The sequence below is a fragment of the Pyrus communis genome, chromosome 15, assembly GCF_041283825.1.
Source record: "Pyrus communis isolate YQ-2024b chromosome 15, ASM4128382v1, whole genome shotgun sequence".
In the NCBI taxonomy this organism is placed as follows: domain Eukaryota; kingdom Viridiplantae; phylum Streptophyta; class Magnoliopsida; order Rosales; family Rosaceae; genus Pyrus; species Pyrus communis.
This window is the reverse complement of record NC_142579.1, coordinates 28951017-28972975: the sequence shown is the minus strand read 5'-3', so window position 1 is coordinate 28972975 and position 21959 is coordinate 28951017. Positions and strand designations below refer to the sequence as shown.

General features: G+C 38.9%; 1 protein-coding gene and 1 pseudogene across 2 annotated transcripts; one reads left to right on the top strand and one right to left on the bottom strand.

The window, feature by feature from the left end:
• Nucleotides 1-1002: 1002 nt before the first annotated feature.
• LOC137715793 (O-fucosyltransferase 35-like) lies at nucleotides 1003-5267 on the bottom strand (annotated as a pseudogene). Its single transcript, XR_015957310.1, has 9 exons — nucleotides 4437-5267; nucleotides 3867-4013; nucleotides 3695-3767; nucleotides 3500-3570; nucleotides 3321-3409; nucleotides 3056-3188; nucleotides 2555-2787; nucleotides 1839-2314; nucleotides 1003-1732 (listed from the first exon to the last, which is right to left on the bottom strand). The product of XR_015957310.1 is annotated as an O-fucosyltransferase 35-like (transcript).
• Nucleotides 5268-8015: 2748 nt separating this feature from the next.
• Nucleotides 8016-12647, top strand: LOC137744333 (uncharacterized). The gene is made up of 6 exons (XM_068484173.2): nucleotides 8016-9982; nucleotides 10664-11097; nucleotides 11185-11346; nucleotides 11691-11766; nucleotides 12072-12227; nucleotides 12319-12647. Exons 1-6 carry the CDS (start codon nucleotides 8249-8251, stop codon nucleotides 12451-12453), a joined length of 2697 nt encoding a protein of 898 aa, XP_068340274.2. The 5' UTR covers nucleotides 8016-8248; the 3' UTR covers nucleotides 12454-12647.
• Nucleotides 12648-21959: the final 9312 nt, after the last annotated feature.

Below are 21959 nucleotides of genomic sequence, written 5' to 3'. Positions count from 1 at the left end.
ATCTCCCAATAAGTCTGATAAAAAATCCCTTGGAATCCATCAGGGCCAGGAGCCTTTAAACCCCCCATTTTCAAAGCTGTCTCCTTAATTTCATCATCCGTAATCGGCGCAGCTAACGCCTCATTCATATCGTTAGAGACCGAGGTATTGATACATTCCAACAGCGATCCCCAATCACGATCCCCGGCCGAGCTAAAGACTGAAGTAAAGTGATTTTCCACCAATTGGCGAACCTGATAAGGACGCTCCACCCAATTCCCATTCTCAGTCATTAGCTTCACAATCTTGTTTCTTCTACGCCTCTGAAGGGTGGAAGAATGAAAAAAACTGAGTGTTGGCATCCCCCTCTCTCAACCATTTAACCCTTGAGCGCTGGCACCAATAGCTCTCTTCTTGTAACCTTAACTCATCAATCAACCGAGATTTCTCCCTTATCTCATTATAGTTTGGACCCCAATCTCGCTGAAGCATATCTAACTGGGACAGAAGATCTTGAATTTTGCAGCCCCACCCCTTAAATTTAGTGCGATTCCACCGACTTAAACGAGAACGGCAATCGTTTAACGTTCTCACCCATTTATTCACAGAACTGCCCTGATGCCGGCACTCCTAGCAGTTTCGCACCAAATCCTTACACTCTTCCTCCTTAGCCCAGTAAGCCTCAAACCTGAACATCTTCCTGCCTTTCGGCCCATCAAGATTAGAATTAACTATGATTGGACAGTGATCCGAGGCTAAAGCCGTTCCATGCATAACATGGGAGTTCGGCCAGAGGTCCTGCCACATCTCATTGGCAAGGACCCTGTCTAAGCGCTCCTCCACCCACTCCCCTCTTCTCAATCCTCTCCAAGTAAAGGCCGGCCCATGGAAACCCAAGTCCAACAGCTGAGAGGAAGACATAAACTCTTCTAAGAACTTGGGTAATTTCTTGGAATTCTTTAACCCACGTTCTGTCGTTAATACATCATATATTTATATACTACGATTAACAAAAGAACATAATTCCTCAAATTGCAGCTTGTAATTAAATTGATATTCTTTGAATTACATTTTTGTACTATTGAAATCTTGAAGTAATACATTCAATTCGGTATCAACCCTTTGTATCCCTATCAATTTTGGAGCCCCCTACCTGCTCAGTAAAAATGCTATGGACAAAAAAAGAACGAAAAAATACGTGCAGAATAAAACATCAGTGTAAATCTAATTGCTGTGGTACACTGGCAAGGAGGTTCTCTGTTCATGGTATCAATCTTTACTTTCCAGTAGTCGTTGGGAGAACGCACAAGTGACTTCTGTGTTGAACCTCAAATTAGGCTGCCAAGAACATCGTGTCCCAGTTTAAACTGCTCGAAGGTTTGTTTTTTCACCCCCAACGATGCCAAATTACCTACTCATTTTTTTTGCAGTTGGAAATTTAAGATTGCCACCCTCATGCCGATTCGTTTGAAATAATGGCAGCACATACCTTGATGTCTTGCACGAAGCTGATCTCATGCAGTGATTTAATGCAAAACCTTTTAGCAGCCTCTACTTTTTCCATCTTGTTTCACGTATACAGCCTGGATATGGATTCGCGTAAAAGCTTTCCTCCAGTTTCGGAAACTCACCAGGCTCTCTCGGATATGGAGCTCCAACTCTGTCTACGTGAAGCTTTTTCACCTTGGAACAGAATTTGTTCCAAGAGATTTTTCCTTCGTCAAACTTATCGACAAGTTTTACAAAATTCATCCTGCATCCACAATGGAATGGCACTTATTGTACGCTGAAGATGTAACGAAAGAAAAGAAAAATAATTATGCTAAAAGTAGTTGTAAGAAAATAGGTTATGTATTTACCTGTCTGGATTGATGGCCTTCTTAAAGTTCTCGAAGTGCCTATGACCTTGCACTGCTTTTGCCACGTTTCCATCATATGTATAAAGAAAAACATCACTCTGTAAGCCAACAGCATAGTCTATACCAGCCAACATGTTCTGATGATTCTTGAATGGACTCAGCTCTTCCTCTTCGGTGAGAGCGGAATGGGAAAATATGTTGGGGAATTCATCCTCAAGATGTTGCATACTTCCATTCCCATAAGCTTCACCAGCTACCAAGTAAATCCTGGTAGTGGATGGAAAACCAAGCCCTCTGAGCAAAAGTGAAGTCTCCCTTGGCGTCAGTGGGCAGCCCCAAGCAACCTTCTCTCTGTCCCATTAATTTCTTTCTCCTTCCAGTGGCTGACTTCATATCGCATTCTACGTAGTTCTTTGTCCTCTTCTGCTGTCAAACTATGACTGCAGCCCGTAAACGCAAGCATATCCTTTTCAGACCTGATGAAGAAATTACAGTTTAATAAGAGGGAGATAAGTTTACAATAAGTTGCCGAAATCACCCTACTTATCAAAGAAAGCAAACGAAACCTAATTTTACTAATGCAAATTCATTATATATTGGAATACAAATATTTAACATAAATCGCTATTTCATCTCTGAAAGATCACTAACTTCATGAGCACCAAAAGAGTGAAACGGTCCATCAGATATTAAAGTTTAAACTTATTAACACTCGCCTCAAATGAAGAGCAAGATAAGGGCCTCCATTTTGCCGCATTCTAGAAACCAAGGTTTTTCCAAGTTCTTCTATTGGAGCTGAATACTTCAATGCCCTGTAATTCACACGGCACTTCAGCCTTTGGATGGAATTTGGGAGGTTATTATTGGCAATCCGAGAATCTGTATGAGTGAAATAGATTATTTTGTGCTGCTTCAACAGTGGGAGAACCTCTGACTTATAATAACTAGCCTGTAAAAATGAATGTTAATCACTTGACAGTAATTAGTCTAAAAATGGTAAACATGTGATACGTTGGCGTTGCACTTGAGAGTAGCCACTCTTGTGCATTGAATGGCAATTTAGTAACCAAAAATCTAGATCTTTTTAGAATATAACACCGCATCCCTAATGATTGCTTATCCTATGTTCCTCTAACAACGATGAAGGCTTATCCTATGTTCCTCCACCAAGGATGAAGTAATAAGCATTCTCATAAGATATATAAGTTGATACTGACCTTTGACCAAGATATTAGTGTCTTGTTGAATGGCTCGATTCCAGCATAGGCAGAGGGTAATGTCTCAACTATGTGGATATCATCCTTTAGAGTTTCAATGAAGTGTTGCCAATCAAACAGATCTTTAAAACCACTGCAATTAGATATGAAAATGAAGTATTAGTTCGGAGAATATCACTAGGAAAATTGAATGTGTATCATCTGGTGCATGAAGAGGGCTGAATAACCATTCGGGACATTCAGAATTATATGGAAACAAACAAACCTCTCATCAGCCCAGTAGGAAGTGTGATCAAGTGAAGGTAGGACAAGCGTTGCCTTCATAATCTTAGCAACAGCAACCATATCACAAATCTGCACCCTAAAATTTCCATGCAGCAGACTAGAGTAATATATAATAGATTATCAAACTGTAGAAACAATCAAAATAGACGATAGCCGGACCCCAAATCTCATCTGATTCAAGCCGCCGTTGGCATTTATAAGAATGTAACCATTGGTCTTCACGTCCAGCTCTGCCAAAAGATGGAAGTAGGACATGAGATAATGAGAACCTCAAGCTCACAAAATCTAAACAAACAAAGGCAGGAAGACAGCGAGAGAGAAGAGTAGAGTCATATAGTTGAATGTGTTGCATACTTTTGTGAATTTTTGACAAGTCAATGCACTGACTGTAATTCTCACTGTTTGGTCAGGACCAGATACTTGTGTGCTGAACCAGAAGTCAGTTTCACAAATGAATAATCGAAAAGGCCTACAGAGAAAAGAACGAGAACATCAAAGAGTCCATACATAAGATTTTAAGGCTTACTTCAGCGCTTTTCTCTTCAACAACCACACGGTTCACACTAGACGCCATCATTATAGTTTGTTCAACATGACCTCCTCCATCCCGATATCCATATTCATGAGAGCTTTGATCCATCCGTTTTAAAAGATTCATGGAGTCAGAACCATCCTAAGTTTAGAAGAACCCATATTATGACAAATTGAAAAGGTACAGCTGAACATGAAATCCAAGAGCAATCAGATAAACAAAGAATCCAACAAAGTACACATGCACATACAATGAAAAAATTTCGCGTATCGGTATTCAGCAGAAAACTACAAGTAACATTTACTGACAAAAACAATCTCGAAAGTATTCACTCACTCATTCATTCAAACACACACACACACATAAAAACATACATATAAACACAGTAACAGACTGGCTTTAAAAAAAAAGAAAAGAAAAAAAGAACATACTAACAGACAACCATTTTTCTTTAATTCGAGCATATTCTAACTAATCTAAGCTAAGGGAAGCGGATTCGAACTGCTCTAGTCAACTTAGCTACAACATACAAGCATATATTATAGAACATTATATTTTGCCAACCTGATTGGACGTAGCAGTTTCAATAACAGATCCAAACCAACCAGTTGCACAAATCTTCAAAATCCCAAGAAACAAACAAATCCCACAAAATGCAAAGAACATCCAATGGCCAAGCTTCCTCTTCTCCCTCAACGCCAAGTCCACCACTGCAGATCCAATTGGCCTTCTCAGAAACCCCCTCGCTGCAACTCTCTGGCTCACATGGTTGTGGGTCTGCTTCCTTTCCAAAACCGAGTCAAACCCATCACCCGGAACCGAGTTCCCGCCGATTTCAGATCTGGGAGAGTTCAGCTGGAGGTCAATCTCGTACTCGCCGGCGCCCCCGAACACGCCATTGCCGCCGTTGGTGCCGCTGCCACTTCAGTTGTTGCTGTGTGAGCTGCCGGTGTTGGCGACGGCGGCGCTGGCGTTGGGGTTGCGCTTGAACGAGTGAGCTCGGCGCGTCATTGCACCGGAGAATCTCGGGCTGTTGACTCGCTGCGAGACGCCATCGCTGGCGTTGTGGAGATGGTGGTGGTGACCCATGTCCTGAAACTCTGTAAAAACTATAGAACGCCGCGTTTGTAGTGATCAGTGTGGTGTTTATTGCTACAGTTGGTGATCGGATTGGGTTGCGATCGCCATTAAAGCTGTCCAGAGAGCAGCAGCAGCCAGCCTTCCAATGAAAGTCCTGTAATCCGGGCTTGGTGGGATGAATGGTGAGAGAATCAAAAACGGGTTCGGGGTCGAATTTGATTTGTTTAGTAAGGCAGTAGCCAATGACGATGCTGACACTAATTGCGATTGGAATACTTGGATCCAATATTCACCACGATTCCCATTTTTTTTCCTTCTTCTAGAGGGAAAAAGGATAAAAGTTTTTTCATGGAAATATAATCATATAAATTTATCTGTCAATTTTTTAATTTTTAGATATCAGATCGAATGAATTAAAAAAAATTAATGGTAAAAAATTAACAAGAGTGCGTGAGAAGTATAAATGAGTGTGTGAATATATGTTCGTTAAGTACGTCCTTGGCTCTTGCTCGTCTCTAGTAACTGATCGAGTTTCTTCGTCCCTTTCCCGCTTTTTTATTAACGCAAGTAACTCAATTCCCTTTTTTACGAAAATTCTGGGGTTTATGCATTTTTAGGAAACTAAAGCAGTCACTCGTCAAGCTAAAAGCAGAGGAGTTCCCTCACTATGAAAGGTCCCCATTGATGGATGAGTTCCTAAACTAGACATTATTATGTTGCGTTCATCCACCAATGAAGAAAATGCTCCAATTTTCCTTTCTGAAAGGAACAAAGGTACTCGACCAAATCAAGTCTTTTCAAGTACAATAGACACTAGACATTCCACAGCACTTTTTTACATATATATATAATAAATATGTGACATCACTTTTTTACATAATTTTTAACACGTTATTATCAAATGAGCTCTAAAAAAACGTGTCAATAATTATGTAAAAGATGTTGAGATGGATTCATGGTGTTATATTCTCATTTCTTTTTGGGGGTGGGGTGGGTCAATTGCACTATATCATCGTAATCACAATGGTCCAAATGAGATGACAAGAAGAGTCTAGATCTTGGGGTGTGCTATCCACACACCCTTATTAATTTATGTCCATTGATTTTTTTTCAATTCTTCCAATCTGATGGTCGGAAACTGAAAAGGTATGGGAGAAGTAAAAAGGGATATGTGGATATCACACCCTCAGATCTTTTAGAACACGTCTTCTTTTATATAGTTGTTATTTAGTGTTATTATTTTGAACATATTTTGTATATTCACTTATGTTCACTAGTGTGGATATGTGACCAATTGTAAAGTAAAGAGAATTGAAAGGGACATTAGTGTTATGTTATACATCCGGAACATAATCTTTACATCCATAAATTGGACATTTGTCTCAACCTATGATTCCTAAGAGAGTGTTGTCAATTTCCTATTAGACTTTACTCTTGTTCTCTAATGACACAAATTTGTAACATACGCTTCTTTTATGAGCGTTTTTATTGAAAATGTTTTTTTTATAGGTAAATAAGAATTCTAATTCCAGTGCTTTTATAACTTTGAAACACTTTAGTCTATTGTGTTAAACTATTATCACTAACTCAAAAGTGTATGAAATATTTAGTTCTATGCATCTTTCCAATCTAAAAAGAGTTTCTTTATTCGAATTTCGTTATTTCCATCTATTAAACAAGTATAATGCTATTTACACATCTATTTTTAAATCCTATATACTTTCTTAATTTTTGTCCATTAATCTTATTAAATTCATTCAATCCTAATCCTACGGCCGAAAATTAAAAGAAGTGTGCAAAAAGTAAAAATGAGCGTGTAAATAGTAATACTCTAAACAAATTATGGTAGGTATGAATACGTGTATAAATTAATGTCATAAGCGAAGTGGAATCAAACTGCCTGCCAATACTAACTTTTACATATATATTTTTTGGGGTTGGAAAGAGAACATTCATTAATTAAGAAAATTAAGTACAAACAACAAAGGGTCTAAGCGAAAAGTGAGCAATAACCCAAAACATTCAGTTAGGCCCAACCAAGCTTATGCCCAGCAAAAGAAGCAAAGCAACAAAAGAGTTTTAACGAAAAGGCTGTAGTACTGTTCATTTTAACGAAAAATCACATTTTTACATTAAAAAGTCAATCCTGGTACTATTTATTTTACCCTTTATTTTGTTCTATATCGTTAAAACTCAAAGTTTTCAAGCCATTTTCATTAGTTTTCCTAAGCAAACAAAAGGAAACCCTAATCTCCAACACTGGAGAGCAGCCTGCCACATCCACTAAGATTGCACCAAATTCCAAATCACACACGAACCATAAGATTAATCTTGAAAAACCGAACCAAATCGAACCTTTGAGATCCAAACCATCGACAGGAACACCTGCAAAGAGAACCAGAGAACCAAACAAAAAAAGAAAAAGGGGAGGGTTGAATGGGGCGTGTAAAACACCCTTGTTACAACGCAAAACGTTCCACACTTGGCTTAAATTTGCCGGCAAGCCATTAAGGCAAGGGGTTGTGAGGTATGGATCAAGGGAACCAATCGGGTCAAACACTTCAAAAGCCGGTAAGGCGAGGAGTTGTGAGGTATGGTGACTCAATATTGTGGTATTAAATCGTCAACTTATTATGGTTATTTAATTTAACAATAACATCAATTTTATACCAAAATTCTTTGATATTTTTACGAAACAATGGTACACTTGACATATTATATTAAAGGTAAAACAATAAATATGAAAATCTACCAAATGTTGATTTATTTGATAAACGATATACGATTGGAAACAAAAAAAACTAACTAACAGTAAAGTCTTGCCACAATACACGAGTCAATCATCAAAGCAAGTTGTACCTTATATTATACTTACATCAAGCTAGTAGAGAAAACTATTCCTCAACCAATGACAAGTTAGTAAAATTGAAATTGAAGTTTAGACAACTGAAAATTAAAAGAGGGAAAAACCTATGGAGGACTAAATGGCAATTGATGTAAAGTTTAGGGATATGTTTGTGAAATTGTGATGGATTTAGGCAAATTTTGGATTTTAATATTTGTGGTGGCAATAAAAACGTGCGAAAAGAGTTGCAGTTGCGCACGCCATAGATATTATTGTCTGGCGGGAAAATCGAAGCAGGCCCAAATTAAGCGTACGGAGAAAGCTTCTCTCCTTGCGAAAACCCTAATTAAGTGGAGTGTCACTTCCAATTTCTCCGATTCTCTCCGCCCACTTTCCACTTCCGTATCCCGTCATTTCGCGGCATTTCTCTCCATCAATCAAATCCGATCAAATGACGGTTCTTAGGTCCCGCGAAATTGCCTCCCCCAAAACGACGCCGCCTAAGTCCAAGACGCGGCTCAAATTAGAGCCCCCCACGCCAGCCCAGACCCACGAGTCCCCCACTCCTCCAGCTACCGCTTCGACCTCCTTCTCCTACCAACCCCGAAACCCTAACCCTAATTTTGGCCCCAATCCCCAAAAAGGATCTCTGGGGTTGGGCTCCGGTTCGGTCCCTGTAACGGAAGGAGTGATGCGGCGGCGGAGTATACGTCTCGCTTCCAAGTCTCCGGGTTCTGCCGAGATGGTGGCGACAGGGGGCGGCGGGGAAGAAGGTGACGATCGTGATTCGAATGGAGAGGTGGGTTTTAATCTGTTTGGGAACAGGATTATGGTTTCGGGAGCTGAGGAAGGGACTGAGGAGTTGAAATTGGTTTCCGGAGGACAGGAGAAGGTAGAAATTGAAGAGGGTAAGAGGGGTTTGGTAGAATTAGGGCTGAGTTATGATTTAGGGATTTTGAGGGATTGCGGTGAGAAGAAAAGGAAGTTGGAGATCGATATTAATTTTCCGGCTTCCGAATGTGAAGGGGAGGATGTAGCGAGTACGCCGTTTTTGAGTCTGCGGTCAGGGAATGAAGTGACGAAACGAGGTGTGAATGGTGATAGTAATGGAGCTTTGGTGATTGATTTAGTTGCTGATGAGCATTGTACCGTGACGAGGGAAGAGAAAGTGGGAAGAGGAGAGAGAGGGAAGAGAAAGTTGGGGGAGAGTGGTTCTGTAGTCAATGGTGTCGATGTGGTGGTGTTGGATTCGGATTCGGACTCGGATGGGGAGAGGGCAAGTGAGAACGTATTGAAGAGTAGTAATGCAAAAGGGAAGATGAAGTTGAGTGATGTGATTGAAGATTTCAAAGGTGACCCGACTCCCAGTGAGAATGGTACAGAAAAGGGCAGAAGGAGATACAGCAGCAAAGAAAAAGGGAAAGGGAAATTGGTTGGAGAAGCGGTTTTATCGAGTGGTAACGATGAAGTGGAATTGGGTGTGAAATCAGAAGTTTTTAGTTCAGTTGACAATGTGTTTACGGTTCCTATTCATATAAGAGATAATGTAGCAGTGGACAATGTATTTTCGTCTCAGATTCATATAGAAGAAAATGTTGCATTGCACGATCAAAGGCAGGTAAATAACAGTAACACGAATACAAGAGAGAATGTATCAGATGGAAACGTATACATGGAGCGGTTTCGCGAAACAGCTAGGCGAAATGCACGTCGATTTGCATACTTTTCTGCTGAAGAGGAACAGGTGAATCCTCCTGATGCTGAAGTAGCACGGGATATCGAAGATTGGCCTGGTCCCTTCTCTACGGCCATGAAAATTATTAAGGATCGAGCAGAAAAAGATGTGCAAGTGCCCTCTAACAAGACCAAACAATCATCAGTGAATTGGGTTCCTAAGAAGTTTCCAGATCGTCCCCTCCCCAAGATTTCGGTCCCCTCACTGCAAGATCTGTGTTTGGTGGTTCTCGCTAAGAATGCTGATGCAATTGTTTCACTTGACCACGTGGCAGATGCTTTGAGGCACCGGCTAAGTCAGATGCTTTGTGATTCTCGAAAAATGAACAGTCATTTATTCGAACTTTTTGTTCAGGGATCTCCAACAGAGGTTCGGTTACGGGATTGCTCATGGATGACAGAGGAGCAGTTTACAGACTCTTTTCAGCAGTGCGACACCACCAATTTAACAGTACGTTCTCTTATTTTGGTTGAGCTTCTGTTTTGCATATATAATGTTCATTTGTATCTGGTGCATGTGTGATGTGTCAGGTGAACTTGAAATACTTAGTTTCTGAGTCAACAGACAAGCTTGCTATGTATGAATGCAATTATGGTTCATAGGTAGTTGATGAGTATGCTCTTATTGTATTGTGTACTCATTTAACTGAACTGAGCTTTTATCCTGAATTGTTAGATTCTGCTTCTTATAGTACTGACACTCCTGTTAACTGGGAGCGCAGAGAGAGAGAGAGAGAGAGAGAGAGAGAGAGAGCATATCGATTTGTTATGATCACATTCATATCTTAATGTAATGAAGGATGTACTGATCATAATTCCTGTGTTAGAGCTTTCAGTGTCGATTTTGTTGCGACAAGGATGTAGTGGGAAATTATTGGTGCTGAAAGTCTACTTCGTATGGTATTGATGCTTCTGTTAAATGGGAGCAGAGGGAGAGCAAACATATTTTTTCATGTTTTATCCTGATAAACATAGCTTAGCAACCTGCATTAATGTTTTAAAAAAGGATTCATGACTCACTGGAAGCCATTTCTGTTGTTTTATCAGTAATATGAAAGTTCATTGTTCATTGAGTGTAGACTTCCAGCTTCTTGTCTTGTAATCTGAAATTTTTTCTCTGTGGTGAAATCAGGTGCTACAACTTGATCAGTGTGGGCGCTGTATGCCAGATTATATATTGCATTCTACTTTAGCTCAGTCATCAAATTGCTTGCCCAACCTAGTCACTTTATCCCTAAGTGGTGCGTGCCGTCTTTCGGATATTGGGCTTGGTAAAGTTATATCTTCTGCCCCGGCACTAAGATCTCTAAACCTCAGCCAGTGCTCTCTTCTCACTTACTCGAGTATTGGCACTTTAGCTGACTCATTGGGATCAGTTCTGAAGGAACTTTATCTAAATGATTGCCAGGGCATTGATGCTATGCTTATGCTACCAGCACTCAAGAAGCTTGAGCGTTTGGAGGTTTTTTCGCTAGCAGGCTTTGAAAATGTTTATGACAGTTTTATTAGGGAATTTATTACAGCTCGTGGTCACAGTTTGAAGGAGCTTGTTCTGACTGATTGTGTGTAAGTATTTCTAACACATTGTGCAACTTTTGCATTGAATTCTATGTTGTTTTTCTACTTATGCGGGGTTGCTTTAATTTTGTGCAGACAATTAACAGATTCTTCTGTGAAAGTGATAGCTGAAACCTGTTCGGGATTATGTGCGCTTGACCTTGCTAACTTGAACAAATTGACTGATTCTACTTTAGGATATCTTGCAAATGGTTGCCGAGCAATTCAAACATTAAATTTTCATCGGAATCCATTCAGGTGATTTCCTAAATGAATAGGTTTAGTTTTACTATTTTCCATCAAAGTGGATATGATTATTAGTTTGTTTTTGCTAGATTATTGCAATGCTAGTACTTACTCCTGTTGAGACAGATTGCATATGACTAATTAATATGGTATGAGAATAAATGGAGTAGTTCTATTTGTGCTGACCTTTGATGAATTTTCTGGGTTGGATTGTCGATCCCTGTTAAGTCGATACTAGAACCTGCTATTTTTATATTATTATTTGCTGATGTGATTTTAGTTTCATTTTGGTGCTCACACGATAGGCATTCCTCTGAGCGATAAACTTACAGAACAATCTATTCCCTGTGTGACAGTGATGAAGCCATTGCTGCATTCCTGGAAACTTCTGGAGAATGCTTACAGGAACTTTCACTAAATCATATCCAGATGGTAAAACTTTGCTCTCTCTCTCTCTCTCTCTCACACACACACACACACACACACACACTCACATCTTGTATAAGAACAGGAATATAAACATTCACAATGAATTTGTGTGTGCACCCAAACTCACTCGCACTCACACTTTCGATAATGTATATGCATGCTAAATTGCATGAACCAAAGTTGGGGTTTGACTGTGAGAATCTGCTCGCCACTTGATTGAGCAGTAGGCTTGATTTTGAGTGAGACCCTGGGCTATATAGTCACAACTAGTTGCTCCTACATTATAATATGGATTGGGTTCATTTCAGGTCGGCCACAACACAGCCATATCACTTGCCAAACGGTCAAGGATGTTGCATACCCTAGATCTATCATGGTGCCGGAATATTACAGACGAGGCCCTGGGTTTAATCGTGGACAGCTGCCTATCACTGAGAATACTAAAACTTGTCGGATGCACTCAGGTACGTACAAACTGTGATCAGTGTTCTAATTTTCTATCGCGTCTTGACAATCTGTAGCATGATAAATAATGTTGAATGGTGCTGGTTGCAGATCACAGATACTTTTCTGGATGGACACTCAAATCCAGAGGTGAGAATCATTGGCTTGAAATTTTCTCCGATACTAGAACATCTCAAGGTCCCCAATCCTCACGAAGGTCCATTGCGTTATTCCGCCGTCTATTGAATTTAGTCCCCTGTTCGGGTCATTGTCACAACGACTTTCCGAGCAACCGGAGCCAAGTGACATTGGCCATTAGATGTTCGACATATTTACGAGTTATTTGTAATCAAACTTGACTTTGATAGACGAGGAAGTGGAAAGATGGATATTTTGGTTGGCATTTCATATCAGTCAAGTCGAATGCTTTCTTTCCTGCACTTTCGGAGAAATCTGGTATTTTCAATTTTCAACAACCCAAAAGTGTCATTTCATAAAAGTATTACAGGAGCGTCTCTAAGTGCTTTTCTCATCTAATATGAGAGCTGATCTAGTTAGACTGCCGTTAAGTATTCTACTTAAAGAGATGAGACAAGGGTAAACTATCACCTTTTGCCCTCTTGGGCTCTTCAATTTACCAAGAGGTAAATGTTAGCCCTGTCGAAAAATTAGTAAAATGTGAATAAAATGTTTTAAAAAAAATGTGAAGCTATATGTATTATATATCTATATTCTATAAATAACAGCCAATGGAAAAGTGAATAGTGATTTTGATGTCATCAAGCTTCAACAAAAATATTTGGACAAAAATGCTTCCAAAACAAAAAACTTCAAAGGCATTCCAAAATAATGCATAAAAAATGTAGGGGCATTTTTGTCATTTTAATAGTATTTTTTAATAATTAATTATTATTATTTTAATTAGTATTTCACAATAAGCTAGTAATAATGTGATTTAATTTCTTTATTTTTAAACACGTTTAAAACATCTTAAGAGGCGTGTAATGCTGATTATAAAAAAGGTCACTCGCACGTAGATAATAATGTGATTAAATTAATTGTCAATGATTGTTTTTTTTAACAAACGGTATTATCTACACTAAGGGGGAGGGGTGGGCTAATGGAAAAGTGAATAGTAATTTTGGTGTCACCAAGCTTCAACAAAAATATTTGGACAAAAAAAACTTCTTGTATGGTGCGCCTCAATGTTATATTTAAAGGGAAAGATAGCTAAAACCCTAATTAATTTTGGAGACGAGCATTCCAAAATAATGCATCAAATAAGGTTTGGGCAGTTTTATCATTTTAATAGTATTTTTTTAATAATTAATTTTTTGTGGTTTTTTTTTTTTTTAATTAGTACCACACAATAAGCTATCAATAATGTGATTCAATTTCTCTATTTTAAACACGTTTAAACATCTTAAGAGGCGTGTAATGCCGGTTATAAAAAATGTCATTCGCACGCGGATAATAATGTGATTAAATTAGTTGTCAAATGATTGTTTTTTTTTTTTTTTTTTAATAAACGATATTATCTACACTAAGAGGGAGGGGGGGCTTAGCCTCACAATGGGCTAACAATAATATGATTCAATCAGTTGTTTATTAAGTATTATTTTCTCTATTTTAAACACGTTCAAAACATCTTAAGAGGCGTGTAATGCCGGTTATAAAAAAATTATTTCGCACACGGATAATAATGTGATTAAATTAGTTGTCAAATGATTATGTTTTTTTTTTTTTTAAACGATATTATGTACACTAAAGAGGAGGGGGTGGGCTTAGCCTCACAATGGGTTAGCAATAATGTGATACAATTAGTTGTTTATTAAATATTATTTTCTTTATTTTTAAACACGTTCAAAACATCTTAAGAGACGTGTAATGCCGGTTATAAAAAAGGTATTTCGCACGCGAATAGTAATGTGATTAAATTACATTAAATTAGTTATCAAATGATTGTTTTTTTTAATTTTATTTTAACAAACGATATTATCTACACTAAGGGGAATGAGGTGGGCCTAGCCTCACAATAAGCTAGAAATAATGTGATTCAATCAGTTGTTTATTAAATTTATTTTCTCTATTTTTAAACACATTCAAAACATCTTAAGAGACATGTAATGCCGGTTATAAAAAAGGGTTTTCACACGCAGATAATAATGTGATTAAATTAGTTGTCAAATGATTTTTTTTTTAATAAACGATATTATCTACACTAAGAGGGAGGGGGTGAGTTTAGCCTCACAATGTGTTACATCCCGGCCCGGGCCCCCACCACATCCGAGCTCGACTCCACCGTAACACGATATTGTCTGCTTTGGGCCCCGATCACGCTCTCACAGTTTTGTTTCTGGGAACTCACACGAGAACTTCCCAGTGGGTCACCCATCCTAGGTTGCTCTCGCATGAACTCGCTTAACTTCGGAGTTCCAATGAAACTCTAAGCCAGTGAGCTCCCAAAAGGCCTCGTGCTAGATAGAGATGGGAATATACATATAAGGCTTATAAGATCCACTCCTTAGGGCGATGTGGGATGCTACAATCCACTCCCTTAGGGGTCCGACGTCCTTGTCGGCACACCTCCGACCAGGGATTGGCTCGATTCGGGATCCTAGTGGACATTCCGGATCAGGATGTGTCATAATGGGCTAGCAATAATGTGATCCAATCAATTGTTTATTAAATATTATTTTCTCTATTCTTAATGTAAATTATATAGAGACCGCTTTTATTATGTGAATTCAGTTGCTTTAATTGATTTACGAGGGGTTTATTCTAGCATGATCTAAGATTATTCATATACTTCAAATATTTGACTTTCCTTTTGTCAATTTACCCATATAAATATATTTAAAACGTGTAAATCGCACATAACACGCTATGATTCAAAAAATTTCTTCGTCATTTTAATTAGTTTTTTTATGCTGTTTTTTTTTTTTTTTTTTTAATTAGTATCTCACAATAGACTAGTAATAATGTGATTTAATTTCTCTATTTTAAAACACGTTCAAAACATTTTAAGAGGCATGTAATGTCGATTTTCGCACGCGGATAATAATGTGATTAGATTAGTTGTCAAATGATTGTTTTGTGTTTTTTAAACAAACAATATTATCTACACTAAAGGGGAGGGAGTGGGTGACACACCCCGATCGAGATCAGGGCATGCTGGCCGTCACGTGGAAGTGACGTAACCATGTACACAGTGCGGAAGCCAAAAAAATAATAATAAAAGTACGAATAAATAAAAACCAGCTTACACAAAATAAGAACATACATGTGCAAGCGTAAGTGTGAAAACAAAGTTCAAAGCACGAAAACCTAATGCAGTCCGGAAGAAACGACACTACAAAAACACACCCAAAGGTGGTCCTACACTGGTGATAATCTGTCAGATATGCCGGAAAAATCCTCTGGGGAGCCACCAAAAGTGCTAGCCAACTAGAACCTGGAGGGGCGCAAAACAAAAAGTGTGAGTGGGCAAAAATGAAGCTTTTCAAAAACCATTTCATAAACAAGATTCTAACCCCTCGCCATAAAACCTGTATACTTCCCAGAAAAATAGAATATACATATATATATAGTTATGCTCAGAAATATGTCATGCCAAAAGCCTCGAAATAAAATGCAAGTGCTCAGGTAATGTCAAATCAATGCCATGTAATCTGTCAGCCGGAGTCACCTAACGTGACTTGTACGGCTGAATCTAGAGCTCAAATCTCCATCTCACTAACTATACCTGCACACGAGTCGGAATCACCTAGAGTGGTTTGTACGGCAGGATTGGGTGTATAATAAGTACGCTCAAGTACTACGATCACATGAAGGCTAGGCGACTAATCGCGGATCACCTACGAGTCGGAACCACCTAAAGTGGTATGTACGACAGGACTGTGCACCTAACTTGGATCCAAGATGAGCATGTGGTGCGGGAGGTGAACATCACGTGAAGGACTGTGCCCAACTTTGGGCGGGAGCACTAACACCGGGGGTGCAGGTTATGAGCTCTCTATGCATCTCAAATCACTACTGAACATGAATATAACCATAACTTACCTGGCACTTACCTATGCGTCTGCAGCACCAACATACAAATATATATATGCTACTAATAATGCGTAAATAAATGGCAAACAATAAGCATGGCATATAAACATATAAACGTTTCATTTCACTTTCTAGGAAAAGCATAAGTATATAGGTATATAGGGAAAACCAAAAGCCCACTCACTGGTATGTAGAAAGGTCGTAACCATCTTGCCTTGAATGACCGCGCTCGTCCTCGGGATAGGTCTCACCTATATGCGAAACAACTATAAAAACGTTAATTTTAAAGCACATAACCAACATCACGAAATAACTTCTCATACAATGCTCAAATGGGGTGTATGAATACACCAACGTGATCTACTCAACCTCAGGAACATCCCCAAATTTTTAGAAAAAATTTCCAACGCCGTACGCGCCGGCCAAGGTACGGCCACACGCGTCGCCCACGCGCAGACACATGCCTGGCACACTGATGGCGTCAGTTAACGTTGTTAGGAATATTCCGTTAACGCCGTTAGGAATATTTGTTTTTCAGCCAAATTTCACAAAATTGGTACCAAAATGAAGCTTACAACAAGAGGAACAAATCCATACCACTTTGAAGCACTAAAACCCACGGAATCTCGCCGAAAAAACACCACCAACTCCGGCCAAGCTTGAAACTCACGATCCTGACGTCCAAAACCTTCAAACGAACCACCCCAAACCTCCTAAGGACCTCACCAAGCTTCCTACAAGCTTGAAATTCCCAAAAAACGCAAAAATTTACGTGTGCATGAATAATGACCAAATCGGGGTATCCCGAGTTCGACGTGAAAACGAAGATATCCTTACCTGAAATGGGTATGGTTGAACTCCCAAGGACCTCACGAGCATGAATATGTAATTTGCTTCCTCAATCTGTGAAGGTTTCAATGGTTTTGGTTGTCGTCCGTACAAGAAGAATAGGAATGGGAAAGAGAGAGGGCTCGGGACAGGGCTGGGAGAGAGGGTGAGTGAGTGTGGTGTGTGTGTGGTCCAAAACCAGCAAAGCAACACCCAAAACAACCACACAACGAAACAACCATAATAGGGGCAAAATCGTCATTTCACCCCTACGGTTCGAAAAGTCCGGGACGGGCTGTCATAGTGGGCTTAACCTCACAATGGGTTAGCAATAACATGATTCAATTAGTTGTTTATTAAATATTATATTCTCTATTTTAAACACGTTCAAAACATTTTAAGAAGCGTGTAATGCCGGTTATAAAAAAAGTCTTTTGCACGCGGATAATAATGTGATTAAATTAGTTGTCAAATGACTGTGTTTTTTTTTTTTTAACAAATGACATTATCTACACTAAGGGAGAAAGAGTGGGCTTAGCCTCACAATGAGTTAGTAATAATGTAATTCAATTAGTTGTTTATTAAATATAATTTTTTTTTCTATTTTTAAACTCGTTCAAAACATCTTAAGAGGCGTGTAATGTCGGTTATAAAAAAAATCTTTCATACGCGGATAATAATGTGATTAAATTAGTTGTCAAATAGTTTATTTTTATTTTTAACAAACAATATTATTTACACTAAGGGGAAGGGGGTGTGTAATATCTCACATCGCCCAGGGGAGTGATCCTTAAATGTTGTTTGGGCCCAAAATAATATTGTTGGGCCGAGCAGTAGGATGTGCTCGGCCCAAGGTTATGTCATACTGTGGGCCGAATGATAAATCCCGGGCTTGTTAGGAGGGTCGGTCAAGTCCTACCCTAAGTAGTCTGGATAAATAGAAAAGGACGAGGGAGTCCTAGTGCAACTAGGATTCCCGACCGGCAAAGAATAAAGCCTCGAAATGAAGGAAAATTCAGAATCCCAGTGGGAGTAGGTTTGTTCGAGTTAGAGTTGAAACGGGACAAGGACTCTCAATCCAAATCAGAATGCGAATCGGTCTCAAGGAATGGGGTGCTATAAATACAAGAAATCATGCAACAGAAAAAGCCCTTCAGAATCAGCATACAATCGCGCTGCGCAAAACCTCTCAAATACCTTGAGATTTTCCTTTTCCTTTTTTGCCGACACACCTTCAGTTTGGATAAACAGCACTGTGGAAGCACCCGACGAGCACCTTCAGTTTGGATAAACAGCACTGCGGCCGCAGAATCAGCCGACCGAGAAGCACCTTCAGTTTGGATAAACAGCACTGCGTCGAGGCCGACCGGTTACCTATCTAAGTCTCGGCCGATAAGGGTTTTCAAACCCTTGTTGGTAGAGGTCACCTTGCTAGCCTTCTCGGCATAGTCAGGTGTTACGAATTGTATTGCTCGGCGTACTGGACGCCGAGTGATTTTATGATTGGATACTCGCAAGTAAGATTCAGGGTTCGGCATTCCGACGGCCGAACTACGTTTACCATTAAGACATACATCACATTTGAGTACCTGTGCCCATATAGTTTGGTCTCGATTCGGCGTGCTTATACTCTTACGAATATAATCACAGTGACCGAATCGGGCTCCGACGATTTGTGAACTCCGCAGAATTAGTAGCCTTGTCTTCAGGCTATAGAACCTAGAGACCGAGAGTGTTCCTTTCTCGGTCGCAATCGCAAGATAGAGAAGTCAACGACGCGCTCAACGCAACATCAACAAATCTTACTCCTCGGCCGAGCTCGGCCGACGAGTTGGCACGCTCTGCTTTTAACCGAATGACGTAGTTAGCTTGTTAGTTACTCGGCCTGCGCGCCACGTAGGTTTTGTAATTTTTAGAGTTAACAAATGTATATTCCCATCCCTACCTAGCACAAGGCCTTTTGGGAGCTCACTGGCTTTGAGTTCCATAGGAACTCCGAAGTTAAGCGAGTAGCGCACGAGAACAATTTCATGATGGGTGACCCATCGGGAAGTTCTCGTGTGAGTTCCCAGAAACAAAACCGTGAGGGCGTAGTTGGGGCCCAAAGCGGATAATATCGTGCTACGGTGGTGGAGCGGGCTGGGGAAGTGGTCCCCCCCCGGGCGGGGATGTGACAATTTGGTATCAGAGCCTAACCTTGGCCGTGATGTGTTGACGAGGACGTCGGGCCCCTAAGGGGGGGTGGATTGTAACATCCCACATCGTCCAGGGGAGTGATCTTTAAATGTATATTCCTATCCCTACCTAGCATAAGGCCTTTTGGGAGCTCACTGACTTTGAGTTCCTTAGGAACTCCGAAGTTAAGCGAGTAGCGCACGAGAACAATCCCATGATGGGTGACCTATCAGGAAGTTCTTGTGTGAGTTCCCAGAAACAAAACTGTGAGGGCATAATCGGGGCCCAAAGCTGACAATATCGTTCTACGGTAGTAGAGCGGGCCAGGGAAGTGGTCCCCCCCGAGCTGGGATGTGACAGGGTGGGCTTAGCCTCATAATGGGCTAGCAATAATGTAATTCAATAAATTGTTTATTAAATATTATTTTCCCTATTCTTAATGTAAATTCTATAGAGACTGATTTTATTATGTGAATTCAGTTGCTTTAATTGGTTTATGAGGGGTTTCTTCAAGCATGATCTAAGATTATTCATTTACTTCAAATATTTGACTTTCCTTTTGTCAATTTATGCATATAAATACATTTAAAACGTGTAAGTTGCGCGTAGCATGCCATGATTCAAAACATACCTTTTGCACACTCGTGAACGCGTGCTTGAAGGCTAGTTATATATAAAGCCAACACAAAGTGAATAGTATTTTGGTGTCATAATGCTTTACCAAAAATAATTGGACAAAAATGCTCCCAAAACAAAAAACTTCAAAGGCATCCCAAAATAATGCATCAAATAAGGTAAAGGCATTTTCATCATTTTAATAGTATTTTTTTAATAATTAATATTTTCGTGCGTTTTTTTGTTTCTTTTTTTTAATTAGTACTTCACAATATGTTAGCAATAATGTGATTCAATTTATCTATTTTTAAACATGTTCAAAACATCTTAAGAGGCGTGTAATGCCGGTTATAAAAAAGATCATTCGCACGCGGATAATAATGTGATTAAATTAGTTGTCAAATGATTTTTTTTTTTTTTTGTAACAAACGATATTTTCTATACTAAGGGGGAATGAAGTGGGTTTAGTCTCATAATGGACTAGTAATAATGTGATTCAATTAGTTATTTATTACATATTATTATCTCTATTTTAAATACGTTCAAAACATCTTAAGAGACCTGTAATGCCGGTTATAAAAAAGGTTTTTCGAGTTGAGAGTTGTCCCAGATTGGTGAGGGACAAAGTTTGCTATATGCTTATATGATTTTGGGCTACTCCCCATATTGCCAATTGGTTTTATGGTAGAACCTCAATTTCATCATGGTATCAAAGCTAGGTCGTCCACGTGTGAAGCCCAACGGCCACACACGCTCCACGTCACCTAGTTGTTGTCCACGTGTAAGCTTGAAAATCCGCCACACGTGAGGGGCATGTTGAGAGTTGTCCAACATTGGTGAGGGACAAGGTTTGCTATGTGCTTATATGATATTGCGCTACTCCCCATATTGCCAATTGGCTTTATAGTGAAACCTCAATTTCATCATTTTGCACGTGGATAATAATGTGATTAAATTAGTTGTCAAATGATTTTTTTTTTAACGAACGATATTATCTATACTAAGAAGAAGGAGGTAGGCTTTGCCTCACAACGGGCTAACAATAATGTAATTCAATCAATTGTTTATTAAATATTATTTTCTCTATTCTTAATGTAAATTCTATAGAGACTGATTTTATTATGTGAATTCAGTTGCTTTAATTAGTTTATGAGGGGTTTCTTCTAGCATGATTTATGATTATTCATTTACTTCAAATATTTGACTTTTCTTCTAACATGATTTAAAATGTTTAAGTCGTGCGTAGCCTGCTGTGATTCAAAAAATGTCTTCTACACGCGTGTGAGCACATGCATGAAGGCTAGTTATATATAAAGCCAAAGGCTAAATAAATAGTGTTTTTTGGTGTCACAAGCTTCACCAAAAAGTAATTGTACAGAAATGCCCCTCAAACAAAAACTTCAAAAGCAACCTAAAATAATGCATCAAATGTGGCAGGGGTATTTTCATTCATTTTAACAGTGTTTTTTTTAATAATTAATTTTTTTTTGTACAATTTAAAAAAAAAAAATTAATACCTCACAATAGGCTAGCAATAATGTGATTCAATCAACTATTCATTAATTATTATTTTCTCTATTTTTAGACGCATTTAAAACATCTTAAGAGGAGTGTTATGCCAATTATAAAAAGGTTTTTCGCACGCGGATAATAATGTGATTAAATTAATTGTCAATTGATATTTATTTTTTTTTTAACAAACAATATTATATATACTAAGAGGGGGGTGGGCTTAGCCTCACAATGGGCTAACAATAATGTAATTCAATTAGTTGTTTATTAAATATTATTTTCTCTATTCTTAACCTAAATTCAATAGAGACCAATTTTATTATGTGGATTCAGCTGCTTTAATTGGTTTATGAGGGTTTCTTCTAGAATGATCTAAGATTATTCATTTACTTAAAATATTTGACTTTCCTTTTGTCAATTTACGCATATAAATATGTTTAAAAAGTGTAAATCGCACGTAGCACGCCGTGATTCAAAAAATGTTTTCTGCACACGCGTGAAGGCTAATAAAATGTTAAAAAGAATGTGGAAAAAAGTGAGACACTTCTTAAAAAGCAAAAATGATTTTT